Consider the following 23,078-nt stretch of genomic DNA (forward strand, 5'->3'; position numbering starts at 1 on the left):
AGGAGATGCCATGACTTGCAATTGAATTGGATTTAAGTGAGGCAGGGCTCTACAAAGTCACCAGCCTCACTCTCCTCCAGAGCGGTCTGGGTCCATAGAGATCAGGACCAATGGAGATGGCCCCCAGGAATAACAGACACAGAGTTTGAATCTCTAATTGACACAGTAAGGCTTTAAGTGAACACCATTTGGCCATTAGAAAACATAAAGAGAAGATGCAGGTATCCAGTCACTGGCCAGTGCTGGTGGACAACTCATAACCTACCTCCCATTTCAGTGAATTTAAACTGCTTCGTTCAGGAGTGTCCAGGCACTTACCCCATTTCATGGTTGTGAAACGTGGTTGTCTTATTTTGGAAAATGCATCTCTTCTGTTGCACTTTGGTCTCTAATTGGAATGACAGATGAAAAGCCTAAATGGCAGAGGGAAAAATGAGTAAAAAAGAAGCTTTACAACACAGCACAATCAAGAGGAAACTATGAGCCAAAAGGAATAAACACAGCTCTTAAGGCTAACATGACCAGATTTTGTTGCCGAGTCTTTGCAAAGAACACATGCCATGAACATTCCTAAAACTGTTGGAAAATCTTCCTCTTGGCACCATCCTGGATGCCCATCTGCTTCTGCACACCACAGTGCCTGTGAAAACGAAGGTCTAACGATGAGCATTTGGTAGATACAGAGCCTCTCCAGCGACGACTTAATGTTTGTCCCATCTTTTCCAGGCTGAAAGATTTCCTGAACTGAAATGGACACTAACTTAGGTCCTGGGAAGGGTTGTCTGATCACTGTCTGATTAATGGAGGGGATGACTGTTGACCTAAGGAAAGACTTGTAGCTCTGGAAATGACCTGGAGCATTTTTCTGGGCACAGGATCCCATTCAAACCACACAGGAAAGAAACTTTACTTTAAGAAAAAAAAATTCTGGAAAAAAGCATGGAATTCAATCAATCAATAAGCAATTGTGAAGTGCTTATTTGTTCCAGACACTTAAGAGGCAAAGAAAGAAATGAAACAGTTCCTGCCCTCAAGGAGCTTAGGTTGTCCCAGGGAAGACATGTACATATATAAATATGTACAAAATATTTACAAAGTAAAGACAAAGTAATTTTGTAAAGAGGCACTGGTATTTTAGGGGAATTGGGAAAGGCCATAAATAGGATGTGGCACTTGAGTGGAGATTTGAAGGGAAGTAGGGATTCTAAAAAATGGAGGTGATGAGGGAATGTGGCTCAGGTGTGGGGTAAGAGGATGGGAATAGCCTAGGTGTGGGGAGCCTATAGCCTTGAAGCCACATGTGACCCTCTTGGTACTCAGGTATGGCCCTTTGACTGAATCCAAACTTCACAGAACAAATCCCCTTCATAAAAGGATTTGTTCTGTAAAACTTGGACTCAGTCAAAAGGACTCACCCAAGGACCTAGAAGACTACATGTAGCCTCAAGGTTGCAGGTTCCCCACCCCTGGGCAGCCTATGCAAAGACACCAAGGTAGGAGGTGGAATAATCTGTGTCAGAAGAAGCAAGAGGCCAGATTGGTTGGACCATAGAGTTTTTTAAATCAACAAGCATTTATTATTAAATACTATTATTAAACACCTACTAAGTTCCAGGTAATGTGCTAAGAAATGAGAAAACAAAGGTAAAAAAAACCCACTCCTTGTTTTCAAGGAGCTCATAATCTAATGACAGCAACAGATGACATATAGATGACAGATAGATAGATAGAGATAGATAGATAGATAGATAGATAGATAGATAGATAGATAGATAGATAGATAGATAGATAGATAGATATAGATAGATGGAGATAGATAGAGAGATAGAGAGATAGATAGATATGTATATTTTATAGAGAGAGAGGCGGGGAGTACAATGGAGATAATCAATGGAGGGATGACACCAGCAGTAAGGGGAATCCCAAGGCTTCTTGCAGAAGTTGGGATTTTGGCTGGGACTTGAAGGAAGCCATGGAAACCAGGAGGCAAAGATGAGGAGGGAGAGGCATGGAGGCCAGTCAGTGAAAATGCTTGGAGGCTGGAGATGGAGTGTTTGAGAAAGGAACAGCAAGGAGGTCAATGTCAATGGATCATAGAGTATGTGAAGACAAGTAAAGTGTAAGAAGAAAGGCAAGAAGGGAGCAGATCGAGAAGGGCTTTAAAAACCAAGTGGAAGGGGCGGCTAGGTGGTACAGTAAATAGAGCACAAGCCCTGGAGTCAGGAGGACCTAAGTTCAAATTCTGCCTCAGACACTTAACACACACACACACACACACACACACACACACACACACAACTAGCCATGTGACCTTGGGCAATTCACTTAACTCCAATTGCCCTGCCTTCCCCCTCCAAAAGTAGAAAAAAGAAAAAAAGAAAGAAAAAAAATACCAAATGGAAGATTTGATATTTGATCCTGGAGATGATAGAAAGGTGCTGGCATTCTTTGAGGGGGTGAATGGGGGGAGGGGACATAATCAAACCTGTGTTTTAGGAAGATCACTTTGACAAATAAATGGAAGATGGACTAGACTGGGGAAAGATTTGAGTCAGGCAGATTCATCAGCAGGCTATTGCAGTAGTCCAGATTTGAGGTGATGAGGGCTTGCATTAGAGTGGTGACAGTGGCAGAGGAGAGAAGAGAGACACATACAAGAATTCAGGACTCAGCAAGAGACTGGAGGTGCATGGTGAGAGATAGCGAGGATTTGAGAATGGCGCTGGGGTTTCAAGCCTGGGCTTCTGAGATGATGGGTACACCATGAACAACAGTAGAGAAATTAGGAAGGTAGCAGTGGAGGGGTGGAGTGGAGTGGGGAGAAGAATGATAATGGGTTCATTTTTGATCTTGTCGAGTTTAAGATGTTTAGGAAAAATCTAGTCCCGTGTAGGCAAAAGGCAATTGGAGATGATCAAAAATTAAGAGAAAAGGTAGGGTAGACAAATTGGAGATGACGAGAATTATCAACATAGAGACAATTGTATCCATGGGAGATGATGAGATCACTAAGTAAAACAATATAGAGGGAAAAGAGAAGAGTGCCCAGGACAGAGGGATGGAGGGGAGGAACATAAAATCAGCCTGCAAAGGTTGGTTGGATCCAGGCTGTAAAGGCCTTTAATTTATTGAGCTAGGGACTGATGTGATTAAGCCTATGCTTTAATTATAGCACTTTGGCAGCTGAAGAGAAGATGTGTTGGAAACAGAAGAGATTTAAGGCAGAAAAACAATTTGGAGGCAATGGGAAAAGATGATAGAGAATGTCCAGAGAAAAAAAAGATGTCCAGAGAAGAGATGATAAGGTCTGAACAATACCCCACCGCTTTCACAATAAAAAAATTCTTTCTAATGCCTATATTAAATTAGTGAACAATTTCATTTGTGAATTAAACTGAAATTCAACACATTTTGCCCAATATTGGTGATTGTGAATAAAGTTTTTTTAATTTATTTATTTACTTTTAGTTTACAAAATTCAGTTCCACAATCCCTTGATTTTCAAATTTTCTCCTCCTCCCTCTCCTCCCACTTAACCCCCTCCCCATGGAGGCATGCAATCCAATATAGGCTTTACAAATGTTTTCACATTAAATATTATTAAAATTGTAAAGGAGAACTATAACCAATGGAGTGAAGAACAAGAAAGAAGGAAGGAAACAAAAATCTGCATTCACACTCTGTCGTTCTTTCTCTGGGCATGGATAGCCCTTTCCATCATGAATCGCTTGGAATTGTCTTATAACCTTGCATTGCTGAGAGGAGCCCAGTCTATCAAAGTGTGTCTCACAAATACATGTCAGTAATTGTGTGAACAAACTTCTTGCAGTATTTTTTACTGCAGAGTTGACTTTGGTCATCTAGCAAAAATACCAATGAACAAGCTTGCAAACAAGGTCCCTTGGGAATAATAGTAACTTTTAAAAAGATGGTAATTGTTTTCCTGAAGCCCCTAAAAATCGTAAAGGAGAAAAGCATGATAAGCAATGAATAAAAAGCAGATTAATGCTTTTATTAAAGTATTAGGGAAGTAAATCTTTTCCGTCTTCCTGGAGGATCCACTAAGCTTTACACCAATACAGTTGAAATAATTACTTTCCCCAATTTTTCAGAACCACCTAATTTATATTAATTTGGAAAAGAATAAAAGTCATTATTTTGAGCCATCTAGTTAGAAACACTTAACAATTACTGCTTCACTTTTCTAAAAGGCAATTTAAATAAAAAACAATAATTACTCTAAAGCTATTGAGAAGTTTCAGGTCTGTAAATTGTGCTGAATGCTCCTTACTATTGTGAATTACAGAAAAATAAGCAAATTGGTTGTGCTATATTTTGATTTATTATAAAGACTATGGGAAAGCAATTAAGTGAAGGGTGTTTCTGTATACAAGCAATACCAACAGGATCACCTCCTTACAATACTGGGAACAGACTATAGATTTAGATCTGGGAGGAGCCCTTTAGTCCAAAGTCAACATTTTGTAGAGCCTGGAGTCCAGAGAAGTTAAGCAATTGTCCAAAGTCACACAGGTAGTAAATGTTTGACATGAGTCAAACCCAGGTCTTCTGCTGCCAGATGCATCAAATCCTCTTGCTAACCTACCCCCCATTGACCTCTACCATGAAATGGAATTTATTTCTTCAAGACAAGATTTTCCACTACTTTTCATTCTCAAATGTTAACATGAATAAAAATAAAGGTATTTTGTTTTCCTTTGTCTTTAAATTAGAGATATATTCTATTAATCTGAAGGGTGATGGTAAGAAAATGTATATTTTTTACATCCATACCTGTGATTTTATTGGTGCAGAAAATTTCAGGTGAAAAAATGCCTTCCACCAATGCACACTCTCTCAAAGAGTTGCCTGGGGCAATGAAATCCTAAGTGACTTGTCCAAACTCACACAGCCAGCATGTGTCAGAGGTAGGATATGAACCCAGATCTTCCCTACTCTTGGCTGACTCTATTCTTTGTATGATGCTACCTCTGAAAACAGTTTAGAATGTATAATAAGTTATCTAATTGTTTTTATACTTTTTTCTGAACTTGTTGTTTAAGTCATTTTCAGACATGTCCGACTCTTTGTTTCCCATTTAGGGTTTTCTTGGCAAAGATACTGGGGTGGTTTGCCATTTCCTTCTCTAGCTCATTTTATAGATGAGTAAACTGAGGTAAATAGGGTTAAGTGACTTGCCCAGGGTCTCACAGATAGTAAGTGTCTGAGGTTGGATTTGAACTCGTCTTCCTGACTCCAGACCCAGTGCTTTCTCCACTATGCCACCTAGCTGCCCATTCTGAACTTAGCACATATCAAATAAAATAGGTATTTTATATTCATAGTAGAACAAAAAAAGATAATTAATGATAATAGTATTTATATAGTACTTAAAAGCTTGAAAAGCACTTTACAAATTCACCTTATTTCATCCTTACAACAATACTGAGATAAATGCTATTATTATCTCCGCTTTACAAATGAGGAAACTGAAGCAGGTAGTGTAGTTCGCAGGGTCAAACAACTTATGTCTGAGGACAGACTTAAACTTTAATCCTCTTGAATCCAGACCCGTTATTCTATTCATTAACCCACCAACAGCTTCCCAAGAAGCTGTAAATTTCCATTATTCAGTTTGCTTTTCTTTTAAAATATAAAATGAATTAACTTGTATCCTTATACCCTGTTCTTGTTTTTTATTCTTTCTGGCCTTCCCTTTGTCCTCTTTTGAACATTAAAAAAAATGATATGCTAGCCACTGTTAAAAATTTAGGCAACCTCTCTTTATCTCAGAGGTAGAGCCAAGATAGTAGAGAAAAGGCAGGGACTCACCTGAGATCTCCTCCAAATGCCTTTAAATAAAGTTTTAAAACAAATTCTAAAGCCATAGAACCCAGAAAAGGATGGAATTAAACAATTTTCCAGTCCAAGACAACTTAGGTGTGTAGGAAGAGTCTATCGCACCACAGTGAGAGTAGAGCACATCCAGCACACACCAGGTCCCAGCAAACCAGGAGCAGGCCTTGAGGACAACTGAATCAGTGGCGGTAGTGGTGGTTTCCTGACCTCTTAGCCCATTGAGATGGACAACTTATCAGAAGGACATTATAGGGGTCTTTTTCCTGGGGCCAGAGTAGGACCCTGTGGCGTTGCCCATACTTGGATCTGGGTCACAGTCCTGAGTTTCAGCCCCAGGATGAGGAGGAGCACTGACGCAGCAGAGCTTATAGTTTCAGGGGAGCAAGGCCCTTGGTCATCGTTCTGGGGTGGAAAAGAGTGCTTGTAGTCAGCATACAGGAGAGTGATAACCAGACCTCTTTCTAGATCATACCACCTTGGAAGCACTGAAAACTTACAGGTCCTCAGAATTACCTCTAAAAACAGCTGCACAAAACCCTGAAGCTTTGGACAGTGGCCCCTTCACTTGGAAAGCAGAGTCCCACCTTATCATAGAGTCAAAAATCAAGAAATAGGCTGCAAAATGAGCATGCAGCAGAAAAAGGTCCTGTCTGTAGAAAGTTACTATGGTGACAGCGAAGATCAAAACACAAACTCAGAATTCAACAGTCAAAATTCCTGTATCCAAAGTCTCAAAGAAAAATATGAATTGGCCCTAGGCATGGAAGACCTCAAAAAGGATTTTAAAAATCAAGTAAGAGGGGGCAGCTAGGTGGCACAGTCAGTAGAGCAACAGTGCTGGAGTCAGGAGGACCTGAGTTCAAATGTGACCTGACACTTAATACAAAAAAACTAGATGTGTGACCCTGGGCAAGTTACTTCATCCAAATTGCCCTACCTTCCCCGGCTCCAAAAACAAAAATCAAGTAAGAGAGGTAGAGGAAAAATTGGGAAGAGAAACAAGAGGGATGCAAGAAAATTATGAAGAAAGGGGCAACTTTACTGCACACTACTTCACCTTACAAACCCTACAGTGATAAACCTGAATTATTCACCACCCCCAGAGTACATTTTCTAACTTCTTGCACCATTGCATTTCTTCATATTTGTCACAGGCGTGGAATACCCTCTTCATCTCTGCTTAATCCTGTCCTGCCCATTCCCAACATAATAGTTGAAATCCTGCCTCCTCCACAAAGACATGTCTGATCCCTGTAGCCATAAGGAATTCTTTCTTCACTGGATTTTGTAATACTTTACACTCCTCTTAAGTACTTATCAGATTTATTTATTTATATACATGCCTTATGTTCATTGTAAGGTCTGTGAAGGCAAAAACTGTGTCATATTTATCCATATTATTGTTCCCAGAAGCCAATGTATGACACAGAGGAGGTGATTCATAAATGTTTGTTTCACTGCTGTTGGTTAAAAAACAATGTCACATTACTTTATAGTCTCACCTCATATAAAAGAACCTACCTAACTCATGGATAGGATAATAATGGATTTAAACTGTAAGAGTAATGCATTTTGTGTATGTAATTCTCTCCACTTCTGCTAGACTTTATAATAAGCACAAAATTTTCCAACGAGATCTATTGTAAGCATAGATCCTCAGCATTCCACAGGCTTCCCTAAGTTTGCATAGCACTTTCTGGTGTATAAAGCACCTTCCCAGGTGATTCCATTTGATCCTTATTTGTAGCCAGGGAAAGGCAGGTAGTAGTCTCTTCATTTTACTGATGAGGAAACTCAGAAAAGTTACAGGACTTGTCCAATGTCTCAGAGTTTTTAAGTCACAGGTCCAGAACTCAAATGATCTAGTGCCTAATGCTAATGTTCACTGTATGACACCACACTGTTTACATGTGGACACTGACAGATTTTTTCCTTGGAATTTGATCTGCAGCAGCATAGGTCATTACCATGTTCTAGGACCTAGGGCTAATTCAAGAAGTCTGTAGATAGAGGTCAGGTGATCCACAAATTTGGATAGGAAAAATTATATCTTTATTTTCACTAACTCCTGATTGGAATTTAACAATCTCTTTAATTATTTAAAAACATTATGCAGAGAAGGTGTGTATAGGCTTTACCAACTGCCAGAGGGGTCCATGACACACAAAAAAGGCTAAGATCCCCTGCTATAGGCCCTCCATACCCCTCAAAAGCCCTCTCTCTTTCATCTATAAGCACAGATCAGGTACCTTCCTCCTTACATTAGGCTTAATTCGACTCCTTCCCTCCCCAACTTCCATCCCAAGACACCTACATGCGATATTTTCTGACATATTTTATATTACCTGAAGTCAGTTTGCCAATAAGCATTTATTAATTGCCTACTCTGATCTAGGCAATGCGCTAAGGCTGAGACTACAAAGAAAGGTAAAAGAGCCTAGCCTCAGGGAGCTCACAATCTAACTGGGGAGACAACACATAAAAAGAAGCTGAAGAGAGGGTTTGGAGGGAATCCAGCACTGCGGCTGAATCATGAAGTCTGGAGAAGCTCATCAGGCGAGAAGTGAAGACATGGCCACTACAGGGTCCTCCTTAAATGGAGTATCTGAGAGACCTCTCCAATGTCCACCCTTCACCCTCACCAATCAAAGGGGAAGGTGGCCCAGGGGCCCGGAGGCACTGACATGTGAGTGTCAGGGTTGTGATCTTTACAGGATGATGAGATTCCAGTGAAGTCCAAAGGAGTGCATTAGGTAGTCTTAATGGAATTTGTACCAGAGGGGCGGCCAGGTAGCACAGCGAGTAAGAGCACCGGCTCCAGCCCGGGACACTTAGCACCCACCCAGAAACACCTGGCCATGTAACCTTGAGCAAGTTACTTAACCCCAATTGCTTAGGGGCGGCCAGGTGGCTCAGCGAGTAAGAGCACCGGCTCCAGTGTTGGGACAACCTGGAGATCGAGTCCCGGGCTCAGACACTCAGCACCACACCCAGAAATAACTGGCCGTGTAACCTTGAGCAAGTTACTTAACCCCGATTGCTTAATTAAAAAAAAAAAAAAAGAAATTTGTACCAGAACCTCTCCCCGATATTCTGAAATAAGCACATCTCTATGCATCCTTTGGCATTCTTCCCTCTAGTAATGAGGTTTCTGACAAAGAATACGTATCATAGGAACATGTCCTCCTGATGATTAGGGTTATAACTGAACAATAGCCCAGTCCCATTCCCCGTATGGTAGTTAGATGAGAGATGGGTCAAAGTGTGTTTGTATTAATATCTTACAGTCTTTCTGTGCATCTACATATATTAGAGAATATATTCCCCCCCACCTGTAAAAGTACAATTGATAGTTCTATATATGGGTTAATTCAACAAATATTTATTAAGCACCTACTATATACATATATCACCTCCTATAGGCAGCATAGTATAGTGAATTATACTAGGAATCCTGGTTCTAGACTCAATTTTACTACTAACTAGCTATATGACCTTGGGCAGTTCATTCCTCCCTGGCTGTCATTCTATTCATCTATAAAATGAAGGGATTGGGCAAGATGGCCTATACAATCTCTTTCTGCTCTAACATTCACTGATGGGTCTGGGATGAAGAGAATTATACACTATTCTATGTAATTATACACTATGTTTCTCAGAGTCCTTTTGGCTGGGGGCAGGCAGACCTGCCTCTGCCTCTGTCTCTTGAGGAAGGCAGTGCCCTTGACAAAGAGCTTTTGTATTCCTATCCTTTGTCACACTCTCTTAGCCAGAAGGGAGCTGCCAACCAATGAGTTGAACCATTGGACACTGAGTAAGCACTACAGATGAAAAAGAGGAGGAGAAAGTGCAGGGCCTAGGTTTTTGGAATAAATAACAACGTGTGATTACTCTTCACACAGTGAAAAAAGAAAAAAAATGAAATGGAAGAAAAGACATTTCCAAAACCTTTCCAGAAGGTGTTGGATTCTTATGTGTATGTGTGTGAGTTTACACATAGTAAAATCATCCGGTAGGTCACTTGTAAGTGGATTTTAGTTCCAGATCAGTACATGATAGAAAGATAATAGTCTCTGCCTTTGTTTTTTCAATAGAGAAAAGATTGTGATGAACCATCCCTACTTCTGGGCAATCTACCCTCGCTAATGGCCAACTTCTGGTAGACTTGTCTAGAGCTTTAATGAATACATTGTACACTATCTTGCTTGCACACTTATCTTCTCACCACTGAAGATTCTTCTGCCCCTGCAGCCCCATTTTACCATTCATAAAGTCCTCTCAGAATCTTCATTTTGAGGAAGGGTTCAGTTCAGCCAGACTTTGCTCCTCTCCTAACTGTTTCTGAATTTCTAGACTTCACTATTATTCCTCCCCTTCCATCTTATCCTAGAAGATCCCTTTGTCCCTTCCTCTCCCTTCTCCCATTGGTGAGCAGTGTCTGTGATTCTCTTGACTTCAGCATCTTTTCCTCCTCTCCCATTCTTTTCATTTCCCTTTTATGGGCTGGCTTCCGTAGTAAACAGGCAATGTCTTTGAGGGAAATTATTGTCTTTCAGCTTATATTTGTACTCATGGATCTCAACACAGTGCCCAGCACACAGTAAGCACTTAATAAATACTTGTTGAATTTACACTTTCTTGGGAAGTGTTGAGTGAAGGGTCCCTGACAACTTTGGCTTCTATAATGTAGGTGATTGGAAGGAGAACAAAGTTTTTGCAAAGCATCACATCCTGCTTCCTCTATAAAACCTTCCCTTGACCACACTGATCCCATCTTCTTAACCCTGACAGCACTTCTTGTCTGAGCCACTCACTTAAATATTTTGACTATTTTTAAAAAGTCATTTGCATAGAAGGTAAGCTCCTTGAAGGCAAGGAATGTTGTTTGTTTTGTATCCCTAGTGCTGAGCCTTGCACATAGTAGACCCTTGATAGAGGCATGCCACACTGAATTGCATTTCTGATGAGATCTCCAGGTATCCTGGGCGGACACTAAGATATTAAGTTACACAGATCCTAGCAAGATGCAACCTGTTTTACAAGGTCCTTTCTTATTTGTCTGGAAACTTCTTCATGGAGATAGCTACCTCTACCCATGAATGGAATGTTGAATTGGGCAACAGGGAACTTCACTCCAGTAATTGTAAATTATGCTCCTCAGAGTTCTTTGCTGAAGTCCCCTTTAATGCCGATCTGTCCTTAAAAGTAATAAATAACACTCTGCTTCCTGAAAAAAAACACAATAATTTTGTAGCAAAAACAACAAACAGAACAACACTGTGAACTATCTTAAATCCTAGTTACAGAACATCTATGTAAACTTGTTTCTTGTTCAATTTTAAGTAGCTAATGTCTCATATACATGAGGACATAGAATGTATTCCTTCTTAATGTAGCACAGAAAACTGATGAGATGTTACAATATAAAAATTATGAGATTCTTCTGTGTGACCAATCTAATTTTTTCCAAAACATATTTATTCTTATTAACTATTAGGCAATTTTGACTCATATTCATTTTGTATTTGGAAGAGAGCTTGGTATTCATTTCATTCAGTCCCCTTACTTTACAGATGATGAAATTTAGAACAAGAGAAGTGAAATAATTGACCCAAGGTCACATAACTAATTGGTGAAATTGCTACATTAGGGACTAGATCTTCAAGTCAGTAATCTTTTGGCTAATCTAGACTACAAAAAATTATTTACAAAATCATAAAAAAGCTTTAGAAAATTTTCACTTAACTAGGAAAATAAGAAAGAGAACAGCTTGGCAAAGACTGTTTGGTGTCAGATTTTTTCCCCAGCTCATATTTTATTAATTTAAGTAACCATAGAGTTCTGGCATAAAGAAAATGGGCCAGTCATGTAGTCAGAGTGAGGCCCCCAATGGCTTATGGTTTAAATCAGAGGAAAGTCCCCTTCCCCCAAACTTTGGTTGAATGCTCATGGAAAATTTATGGTAGAAGATGATCATAAATTGTAAAAGATGGAAAAGTATATGTGGGTTACAATCTACACTTTTAGAGAGAGTATATAGAACACTGGAGATAAAAAATCCCACAAAAAAAAACAAACAAATATTCCCCGTCCTCAAGAACCTGGGGGAGACAACATTCATTCTTTTAAGAGAGACAACATGCACATATATGGAAGAAAACATACACACACACATATATATACACATATGTATGTATACAGGCATATGTATGTATATAAATATATATTAAATACAAGGTCATTTTGTTGCAGGAGGGCACTTACAGCTCGAAGAGCAGAAAAATTCACTTAAATGGCATGAGATTCAATGGAAATTAGTGGTTGTAAGAAGTAGGTGAAAAACAAAGCCAATGCAGTTAAGATTAGAAGGGAAGCAGAACACTGGGAAACAATTTTTACTGCATTTCCAAAATATATAGAGAACTGAATAAAATTTATAAGAACACACGTCATTCCTCAATTGATAAATGGTCAAAGAATATGAATAAGTTGTTTTGAGATGAAGAAATTAAAGCTATCTATACTCAGATTAAAAAATGCTCTAAATAACTGTTGTTAAGACATGCAAATAAAAACAGCTCTGAGGTACTACCTCACACATATCAGATTGGTTAATATGACAAAACAGGAAAATGATAAGTGTTGGAGATGTGGGAAAATTGGACCATTAATGCATGTTGGTGGAGTTGTAAATTGATCTAACCATTCTGGAGAGCAATTTGGAACTATGCCCAAAGGGCTATAAAACTGTGCATACTTTTTGATCCAGTAATACCATTTCTAGGGCTGTATCCCAAAGAGATCATAAAAATGGGAAAAGGACTCACATGTATAAAAATATTTATAGCAGCTCTTTTTGTGGTGGCTAAGAATTGGAAATTGAGGGGATGCTCATCAATTGGGAAATGGCTGAACAAGTTGTGGTATATGAATATAATGGAATATTTGTTTCATAAGAAATGACGAAAAGGCAGACTTTAGAAAAACCTGGAAAGACTTGCACGACCTGATACTGAGTGAAGCGAGCAGAACCAGGAAAACATTGTACACAGTAACAACACTGTGTGATGACCAACTATGATAAACTTAGTTCTTTTCAGCAATGCAAGGATCTAAGACAATTACAAAAGACTCATGATGGAAAATGCTATCCATATGCAGAGAAAGAACTAAGGAGTCTGAATACAGATTGAAGCATACGATTTTTCTTTTTTTTGTTTGTTTTCTGTTTTTATTTTCTTTCACATGGTTTTTCTCTTAGGTTCTAATTCTTCTTTATAATATGACTAATGTGGAAATATGTTTAATATGATTGTACATGTATGGCCTATATCAGATTGCATGCCATCTTGGGGACATGAGAGAGGAAGGAGGGAAAGAAAATTTAAAATTCAAGATCTTATAAAAGTGAATGTTGAAAACTATAGAAATAAATAAATATACAAAAAAAGATGTTGAGGTAAAGCAAGAAATACATTTCAGGTAGAGAGAACAGCCTACCAAAAGCATGTTGATGGGAGATGGAATGTTGTGTATAAAGTTGGATTGCTTACAATGTAAAGGTTATTAATATGTAAGACTAGAAAGATAAATAGAAGTAAGATTGCAAAGGGTTATTAAATTTCAAACACAGGCATTTCATCCCAGAAACCAAGTGAAGTTCTTGGAGTTTACTGAGTTTTAAGAATATTACCTTGGTAGCTATATGGAGAATGGATTAGAAACTAGAGGCAAAGGGACCAGTTAGGAGGCTAGTACAGTAGTCCAGGAGTGAAATGATAGCCTCTGGATATGAGTAGTTGTAGGGTGGGTGCAGAAAAGGGGTCAGATGTGAGAGATGTGTTGAAGGTAGATTTGATGGGACTCAGGTACTATTCAAACATGGAGGAAAAGGGAGAGTGATGGTTCCAGGGTGATACCAAACTTGTGAACCTGGGGGACTGAAAGCAGAGAGGGTGAGCTCAGCAGAATTTGAGAAGTATGGAAGAGGAATGTTTTTGTGGGATTGCAGTTAATGAGTTCTGTTGAAACTCAGGCTCTTATAGCAATTGAAAACATCTAATAAGCCGTTGATAATGTGGGTCTGGAGCTCAGGAGAGAAACTAGGGCTGGATGTACAGAACTGGGAGTCATCTGCATAGAGATGCTGAATGATTCCATGGGAATTAAAGAGGTTAAGAAGAAAGAATACATAGTGAGTGAGAAGACGAGGACTCATAAGAGAGCTTTGGGATATATATCTATAGTTAGTCTCTCCCACTTATAACTTTGTATGGACCTCAGAGAGGATAGAAAAGAAGAAAATCTGGGGCATTTTTACACAGTGGGCATAGTCCACAGAAGTCTCATCATAATGAGTCCACACTGTGTGGATTTTATAGGTAAGGTTGTTTAGCCTTCATTCTCAAAGAGGACACTGATATCAGGAAGATGTCATGACTTGCAAGTGAATTGGATTTAAGTGAATAGGGCTGTGCAAAGTCACCAGCTTCACTTTCTTCTCTGCGGTCACCTAGGTCCAGTGGTAACATATGATAGGATGACTAGAGATGGCTCCGGATGCAGCGGGAGGCCTTGGCCTTTTTAAGCTAAGGTTTTGTTTGTTTGAGACAATGCCCATTCAGTGATTGAGGCTCAGTTAAAAACAAGGCAAAAGAATGGCCCCTTATACCTAGTCCAAAGAAAAAGAAAAAAAATATATCAGTCTGGAAGAGGAAGACCCTTATGATTTCTGGCCAAAATTTACACTCATTCTGAGCCATAGGTAAGGTTATCTTATGGCAAAGACTTTTGGCAGGTGTTACTAAGTAATAATAGCTAATATTTATATAGCACTTTATTGTTGCAAAGTTCTTTCTGCATTTCATCTCATTTGATCCTCAACAACCCTATGGGGTAGTGTGATTATTATGTCCATTTTCTAGAAGAAGAACCAGAGACTGAGACAGGTTAAGTGACCTGTTCACGGTCACAGACAGTAATTGTCTGGGATGATATTTGAGCTCAGGTTTTCCTGAGTATCGCTCTACCTTGCTGTCTGTAAATCCCTTTGGACCCAAGTCTATCAGCCCTGTGCTGAATTCTCCTGTATAGTTAATAGCATAGAAAAATTCTTGTGCTACATAAAGAAAACCCACATAAAGTCACATAGACAGAATTATCCTTTTTTCTCCAGTTTGATATTTGTGGCAGTATAGACAAAGGGGCAAGTAGCTGCCTAAATCCAAAGGGACACCCAGGAGCAGCTGTGTGCATGGTTTAATCATATCAAGCCTCAGGATTTTGTAGCGATCTCAGCCAGCTTCAGATTCCCAACAGAAGAATATTCAATTCTGAGGGAAAATATTAAACTCTGGGAAAATGATCCAATCAAGTTGTACCCATGTGCCTTCATGCATATGGTGAGTATTCAAGTGAGGGCACCTCAGGTAATTAAAGAATTAAAATTGGGTTTTGGCTGAAATTCATTAGCCTCCCTTGTGTAACATTTGTGTGTAAAACTATGAAAATGAGGCCCCCTTGTTGGTATCATTTTTTAATGCACTCTCTCAATACATTTAAAAAATCTTAATGACAATTTCTTGACTAAAGAGTATTGGTAAAAGCAAGTCAGTGTTTCTGCAATTTACTTTTTGGGTCTAATTCCATTCTGGAGTCTTCCATTTTACTTTAGTTTTTTGATCAGAGAGAGATGATAGATTTTACCTCGGCCTTCAGTAAACATTTGTTAAGTATAATCAAAATTATTTATTCTACATTTTGTAATACTTATCTTTCATTGGTCATGAATTCTTCTCCTCCCCATAGATCGGTATACTATTCCTTGGTCTTCTTATTTGCTTATTGTGCCACCCTTTATGTCTAAATCATACACCCATTTTGACCTTATCTTGGTACATGGTATGAGATGTTGGTCTATACCTAGACTTTTGTTGAGTGAAAGCTGTGGATAGAATGTTGCATCAAGATTAAATGATTGTTTCCATGCCTCCACAAAGGTTACAATCTAGTAGGGAAATGAGACACATGCACAAGTAACTACATGACATAATAAGTAATAACAACAGTAATAATAGAATTTAAAATGAGTTTTAAGTTTTACAAAGCTCTTTATAAATGTTCCCTTGGAGATAGATGCTATCATTAGCTCCATTTTATAGATGATGAAACCAGGGCAGAGAGAAGTTAGTTGACTTGCCCAGAGTCATACAACTAGGGAGTATCCAAGGCCAAATATAATCTCAGGTCTTCCCGAATGTAAGTTCTTCTATCTTCTGTCTCACCTAGGTGCCTCTAGGTGCCCAAGAAAAGAGTTCTAAATGCTGCGTGAAATCTAAGGGGAGAAACACAGAATCCTGGAATGCCACAGTTGGAAGGAACCTCTGAGGTAATGTGTGATAAGCAGTATTGTACAAAAATCATCTCAGGGGCAGCTAGGTGGCATTGTGAATAGAGCACCAGCCCTGGAGTCAGGAGGACCTGAGTTCAAATCTGACCTCATTTATTAGCTGTGTGACCTTGGGCAAGTCACTTAACTCCAATCGCCCTGCATTCCCCCCTCCCACAAAACCAAATCATCTCAGTAACTTCCCCAACAAGGGGTCATTCATTCATTTTCTTGATACATCTAGTGAGATGAAACCCACTATTTCCCAGGCATCCTACTTTTGAGCAGCTCTACTTGATGCACACTTTTTCCTTATGTAGAATCAAAATTTGCCTCTTTGAAACTTCCACCTAGTTTACCTATTCTGCCATTTTGGAGCCAAGCAGAATTAGAATGGTCCTTCCTTTCACATCAGCTCTTCAAGCACCTTTCAGGATAGTAATCATACTACTTCCTAGGCCCTACCATGGGTGGGGAACCTGTGGCCTCAAGGCCACATGTGACCCTCTAAGTCCTCAGGTATGGCCTTCTGACTGAGTCCAAATTTTACAGAACAAATCCTTTTGCTAATGCCTTAAATTCAGTCAAAGGGTCGCACTTGAGGACCTAGAGGGCCACATGTGGCCTTGAGATCATGAGTTCCCCACCCCTGACTAGCCTCTCCAAAATGATGTATTCTCTCTACTATGTTTGCTGAAATGTTTTTGTTCAGTCATGTCTGACTCTTCATAACTCCATTTGGGGTTTTCTTGGTAAAAATACTGGCATGGTTTGCCATTTCCTTCTTCATCTCCTTTTACAGATGAACAACTGAGGCAAACAGGGTTAAGTGACTTGCCCAGGATCACAAAGTCAGTGAGAGTCTGAAGCTGGATTTGAACGCTGGTCTGACTCCAGGCCCAATGTTCTATCTAGTGCACAACCTAGCTGCTCTCATGAAAAGTTAGGAAAGCAAAAATAGTCAGACTAACTTGAAATGCAGCTGAGAAAACTGGAGAGTCTCTTTAGGAATAGCACTGACAATCAGCCTTTAAGGTCTAGAGGCAGAGCAAGAGATAACAAACAGTACAAGAAACGAAAAGGGAGTTTGTCTGTTTCTATATTGTGGCTAAGATTGCTGATCCTGGCTCTGTCTTTTTAGTTGTGCACATGACTAGCAGTGGGATCGATGCCCTCACCTGTGACTCCATTTGTATTTACAGAGTGCATCTATCTATGTATGGGCAATAGATATCCCACATAAATAAAGCAGCTAATGAATCCATTGACTGTAGGCTGTTATTGGTGAATGTTGCCATATGTATTTTGCCATCCAGACTTCAGTATCCCTGGTGGCCATGGAAGCATTTTTCTTATTTTATACAATGAATGTTCATTTTGATGTGTTATTAATTTAATATTGCACTCTGAAGAAGGATTAAATATAATTCTTGGGAAAAGCCTGGGGAAGAGATCACTGGATTTAAAGTCAGGTGATTTGTATTGAAATTCTAACACTGACCAATTGCATCACTTTGGGCAGGTGACAAACTCTCTGAGGCTCAATTTCTTTAACTGCACAATGGGGATTAAAATATATATAAGAATGCTGATCTAACAGAGCTGTTGTGAAACTCAAAATGAAATAATATATTGGCAAGCAAATGTTTTATAACTCTAAAGTCCTCCCCTTTATTGGAGGTCTCCAAGCAGAGGTTGGACAATAGGGTATGTATGTTATAGTGGGGATTCCATTCATGGCTGGATGCCCACTGAGGGCTCTTCCCATTTTCCCATTTCTGTGATTTGTTATACATATGTGAGCTGTTGTTTTTATTTTATTCTATTAGAACTTGCACTACAGCAAAGAATGACCTTTAACCACTCCTTTTTAACCAGTTAAATGAGAGGCAAGGGGAGTGCCCTTGAGCATTGCTGCCTGGATCTCAATTTGCTTGCTCTCAGTTTTTTATTTGATGAAAATTCAGGTCACCTTAAAGACCATTGCTAATGAAACTCAGTATAACATGCAAATGTGCTCAAATAGGCAGGCAGAGGGCATATAAACATTTATAAAAATGCAAATGTTGTATTTAACCAAATGTGGTGAATATCCAGATTTATGTGGCTCCTTCACACTTCCTAGGCAATGAGAAAGCCAGAGGACCTGAAGAGCTTGGATGCATCATGCAACTCTCATGAGGGCATGGCTAGCACTACTGATGGCTTAGTCTACCCCTATATTCCTGTGTCCCTTAAATATTATCACCTGTGGAACTGTTTTCAGCCCAATTCAAATTAACATACATTTTTTTCCTAGCAAAATTTATGGATAAGGCAGTCCAAGGTCTAGTTAAGCCATATTGTTTTCCTCAATACATCAACTCTTCTTTCTTTCTTTCTTTCTTTCTTTCTTTCTTTCTTTCTTTCTTTCTTTCTTTCTTTCTTTCTTTCTTTCTTTCTTCCTTCCTTCCTTCCTTCCTTCCTTCCTTCCTTCCTTCCTTTCTTTCTTTCTTTTGCCTTTTTAATTTCTTAATGGAAAATGAAAATATTGGTTTCTTTGGCAAAGTGACAGATTTTGTTGGTGGTGGATTCTGTATTACATCTTCTCAGAAAATGATGACTCCCTGAATTAGCAGTTAACAGTTGATTCGTCTCATATTTGGAACTCAATATTCACATGCTTAATCCAAGAGATCAAGCTGGGACAAGGATGGAGGAACATAATTTTTCAACTTGAGCCATTTCTTACAATAACTAGCTGTTTGATCTTACACAGGCATTTTACTCCTGTGAAACTCAGTTTCTCCATCTGAAAAATAGTTCTGTTGAGCTAGACAAATATTCATTCTGATTTGAAAGTGCTACATTTATTTATCTTTGAATCCTAGTAGAAGTGATTGATGTCTACTTAGAGGTGTCTGTATTTACCATTTATCTTGCCCTACTGTGGAGTCACAGTGATGGAGGTTAGGCAAAAAACTAATTCTGAGAAGGTGCTTGGAGTGAATATCTAGGTAAGGATAGCTGATCAAGAACAAGACCCAGATGGAGAAAAAGAAGGATGGGCAGGTTACTCCCTCTTACTGCCCTCGTGATCTTTTCACTAAAGGGTCGAGAGACGGGGTTAGGGTAGGTTAGAGAGAGGGATCAAAGGGAATAAAATTCTGTTTCTTAGGCAATGTGAAGTTGCCTACAAATATCCCCATGTCTCCCTCATCCTTAAAAAAATCCTCACTTGTTCTGACCATCCCTGGGAGTTTTCTTTCCATCTCTTCTCTCTTTCATGGCTGAACTCTTTTTTAAAAGCTTTCTACTTTCTGCAGTCTATAATTGGTGCCTCCACTCTCTACTCTGACATTCTTCCGATCCCTCTAAAGTCTGGTTTTCAACCTCATAATTCGACTGAAATGTCTAATGATCTCTCCATTGCCAAATCTAATGACCTTTTCTCAGCTCTCATCCTTCTTGACCTTTCCCCAAGCTAAGATACTAATAATCCAACTCTTCTTGATAATCTCTCTCAAAGTTTTCCTGATGCTGCTCTCTCCTGGTTTTCCTCTTATTTGTTTCATTGCTTTTTCTCAGTCTCCTTTGGTGGACCTCCAACCAAGCCACTAACCATGGGTGTCCCCTGTGTGTCTGTTTTTGGTCTTTTCTTTTCTTCCCATCCTATTCCACATGGTGATCTCATCAGCTGCCATCGATTCAAATACGATCACTAAGCAGATGATCTTCTGCCTATTTATCGAGGCCTAACTTCTCTCTCGATCTCCAGGCTTGCATCTTCAGCTTCCTTTTGGACATATCAAACTGTATATCCCCTAAACATCTTAAACTAAACATGATCAGAACAAATCCTCACAATCTTCCCCTCCCCACCCCTAAATACTCCCTTCCTTTGAACTTTCTTATTATTGTTGAAGGCACCAACAGTCTCCCAGGCATCCAAACTCCCAACTTTGCTATCGCTCTTGATTCTTCGCTTGCACTCACCCCCTATAACCAAACCATCACCAAGTCCTATTGTTTCTGCCTTCATGACATCTGTCCTGCATGCCCTCTTCTTTCTCCTGACATCACCATCATCCTGCTGCTGGCCCTCATCACCTCTCTTCTAGACTTGGACTGATGCTTCATCTCCCTGTCTCAGGTGTCTTCCTGCACTAATCTTTCCTCTTCTTACTGCCAAAGAGATCTTCCTGAAGCATTCATGGGTCTGACATTGTCATTCCCCTATTCAAGAAATTCCTATGGCTCCCTATTACCTCTAGGATCAAATATAAAATCTTTTATTTGGTTTTAAAGCCTTTTACAACCTGCCCCACTTTGTAGCTTTCCAGTCTTCCTACTTCCCAGTTCTCTGCTCCACGTATTATATGATCCAAGGACCCTGACCCTGGACTACATGCTGCATCTTGCCATGACATTCAGTATCTAGGCTCTGTGTCTTTTTTTTTTTTTTTGCTTTTTGGAAGGTAGAGCAATTGGGGTTAAGATCACATGACTAGTTTTTTGTTTGTGTGTGTTAAGTGTGTGAGTCCTGATTTGAACTCAGGTCCTCCTGGCTCCAGGACTGGTGCTCTATTCACTGAGCCACCTAGCTGCCCCTGCTCCATGTCTTTTTACTGTCTGTCCCTCATGCCTGGCTTCCTTCAAGATTCAGCTCATTTCCCACTATCTGAAAGACATCTTTCCCAGTCACCCACCTCACTCCTCCTATATATATGTATATGTATATGTATATATAAATATATATGTATATGTACACAGTTGTTTGCATGTTGTCTCCTTCATTAGAATGTGAACTCCTTAAGGTCAAGGATTGTAATTTTTCCTTTATCATTATCCCTAGCACTTAGCACAAGGTCTGGTAAATAATAGGTGCTTAATAAATGCTTGCTACTATCAATGTTGTTGAATTTTCACTTGATGAAGTCATCTAGGGAGTTTGAGTCCACAGAGTTATGGCATCATGAAAAGAATCCCAATTTAGGAATATGAGAACCTATTTTAGGCCTGGCTTTCTGTGTGAACTCGGACAATTTGCATAACCACTATGATTGACAATTTCCTCATCTGAAAAGTATGTATGACAATATATCTCACAAGTTTATTGTGAGGATCAGATGTGATAATATATGTAAAAGCATTTAAATTGCAAAGCCACACACAAATGCAGAATAGTATTATAAATAACCAAACTGCCCTGACCACTAGCAGAACTGTTCTTGGCAAGTTAATACCATGGAAATTTTTACAACTCTCTTTTCAATGCAAAAAATGGTTGTCAATTTAAAATTTGGGATATTTTATTAATATTCAATAATACTTTTTTATTATTGTTTTGATCCAGGCTTCTGATTTCAAGGGTATAGAAACTCTCTGAGTAGAACTTCCTTCCTTTAATACAGATCAGCAGCTCATCAAGTCTTAATGGGGGAACACTGAGAGGTTGAATAGCCCATAATCACAGAAGCAGTAGCTGTCAGGACTTGCCCCCAGGTTTTCCTGCCTACAAGGCTGGCCCTCTATCCATTGCATCACTCTGCTTTTCTGATAACACATCTTAACACAAGGTGGCCCAAGTCTTAATGTAGTTTTAAGCTATTAAAATTCCTATATTGATTAAAGTTTGTAAACTTTGTAACTTATGTCCTATTCCTAATATTTACTAGCCACGTAACACTGGGAAAACCACTTCACCTCTATATGCCTTTAGCAAGCTACTTAAAACTCACCTACAAAGTCTTAGTGCAACTGTAGCTTGTTGGAATACTCCACGTATCCATTTAGCACATTTTTCCTCTAAGGCACTTTAAAAGATTCATTGCTGCCTAACAAAGGCAGTAATCAGCAGTAAGCCAAGACTCAGAAGGAAGTTATGTTTCCCATGAGTTCAAGAAAAAATTAAGTTTTAGGTAAAACCTAAACCATTCAGCCTCCACAAACGCTCTAAGCACAGACAAGCTCTCATCCCTAAGAAGGCAGACAAATGACTAGCCTTTGTTCCCAATATATTAAAGGGTGCTTAATGGAGAAACCAGTGGAGTTCTTCGCCTCCTGCAAAAATAGCTCATTGTACTAGAGAGAAAAAAGGAAAAGATGGGAGAATCATTCAAATGTGATTTCATTAATGTGAACATTTCAACCTTGTTTTAAGTACAACTGTCCCTGGATATACTTCAGGGAAGGGAAAGATACAATGACAGCCAATGAGAACTTCTATGGACCATTATGACACTGCAATTAGGGAGATGCACATCTCCATGTTTCAGCATGAAGCACTCCTGATGACATCTTCTGCAGTCATTTGTTCATTTTCTCATTAATATATGAACCAGTAAAGTTAAAGTAAAGCCCTGTGTCTCTTCCCTGAACAGGTTTGAAACCCATGATTCAAAGCAACCTAGTAGTCGAGCTTGCTCCTTCACAATAGTGGAAGCTGGGGCAGCTAGGTGGTGGAGTGAATAGAGCACTGGCCCTGGAATCAGGAGGACCTGAGTTCAAATCTGGCCTCAGACACTTAATACAAAAACTAGTCATGTGCCCTTGGGCACATCACTTAACCCCAACTGCCCTCCAAAAAGTACAATAGTGGAAGCTTCTTCATTCATGCTGCTACCAGCTCAGAAGTAGAGAATCACATAATCACAGAATGCTAGAACAAGAAGGGCCCTTACAGATCACTCATCCATCTGCTCATTTTACAAAGGAGGCTGAGACTCAACAAGATGAGGTGACTCTCCCAAAGTTACATGGCTGGTGTACAGAGCCTTGATGTCATTCAACAACTTCCACTGAATTTCTGGCACAGCACCTTAACAGGTAGCCTTGCTGTCAGGCTGCATCC

The 23,078-nt window shown here is 39.4% G+C and overlaps 1 protein-coding gene across 1 annotated transcript in view; it reads right to left on the bottom strand.

Annotated features, from left to right (window-relative positions):
- LOC138172113 (ras-related protein Rab-27B) overlaps positions 1-23,078 on the bottom strand; it is a 239,221-nt gene that overhangs the window by 143,702 nt on the left and 72,441 nt on the right. Inside the window, exon 3 of the mRNA XM_069101695.1 lies at positions 319-413. Coding sequence (XP_068957796.1) covers positions 319-323 — 5 coding nt within the window. The 5' untranslated portion in view covers positions 324-413. The remainder of the gene's footprint in view (positions 1-318; positions 414-23,078) is intronic.

Source organism: Petaurus breviceps, unplaced genomic scaffold, assembly GCF_028583685.1.
Source record: "Petaurus breviceps papuanus isolate PSGF00001 unplaced genomic scaffold, PetGlider_PUasm1.0 128, whole genome shotgun sequence".
Lineage (NCBI taxonomy): Eukaryota > Metazoa > Chordata > Mammalia > Diprotodontia > Petauridae > Petaurus > Petaurus breviceps.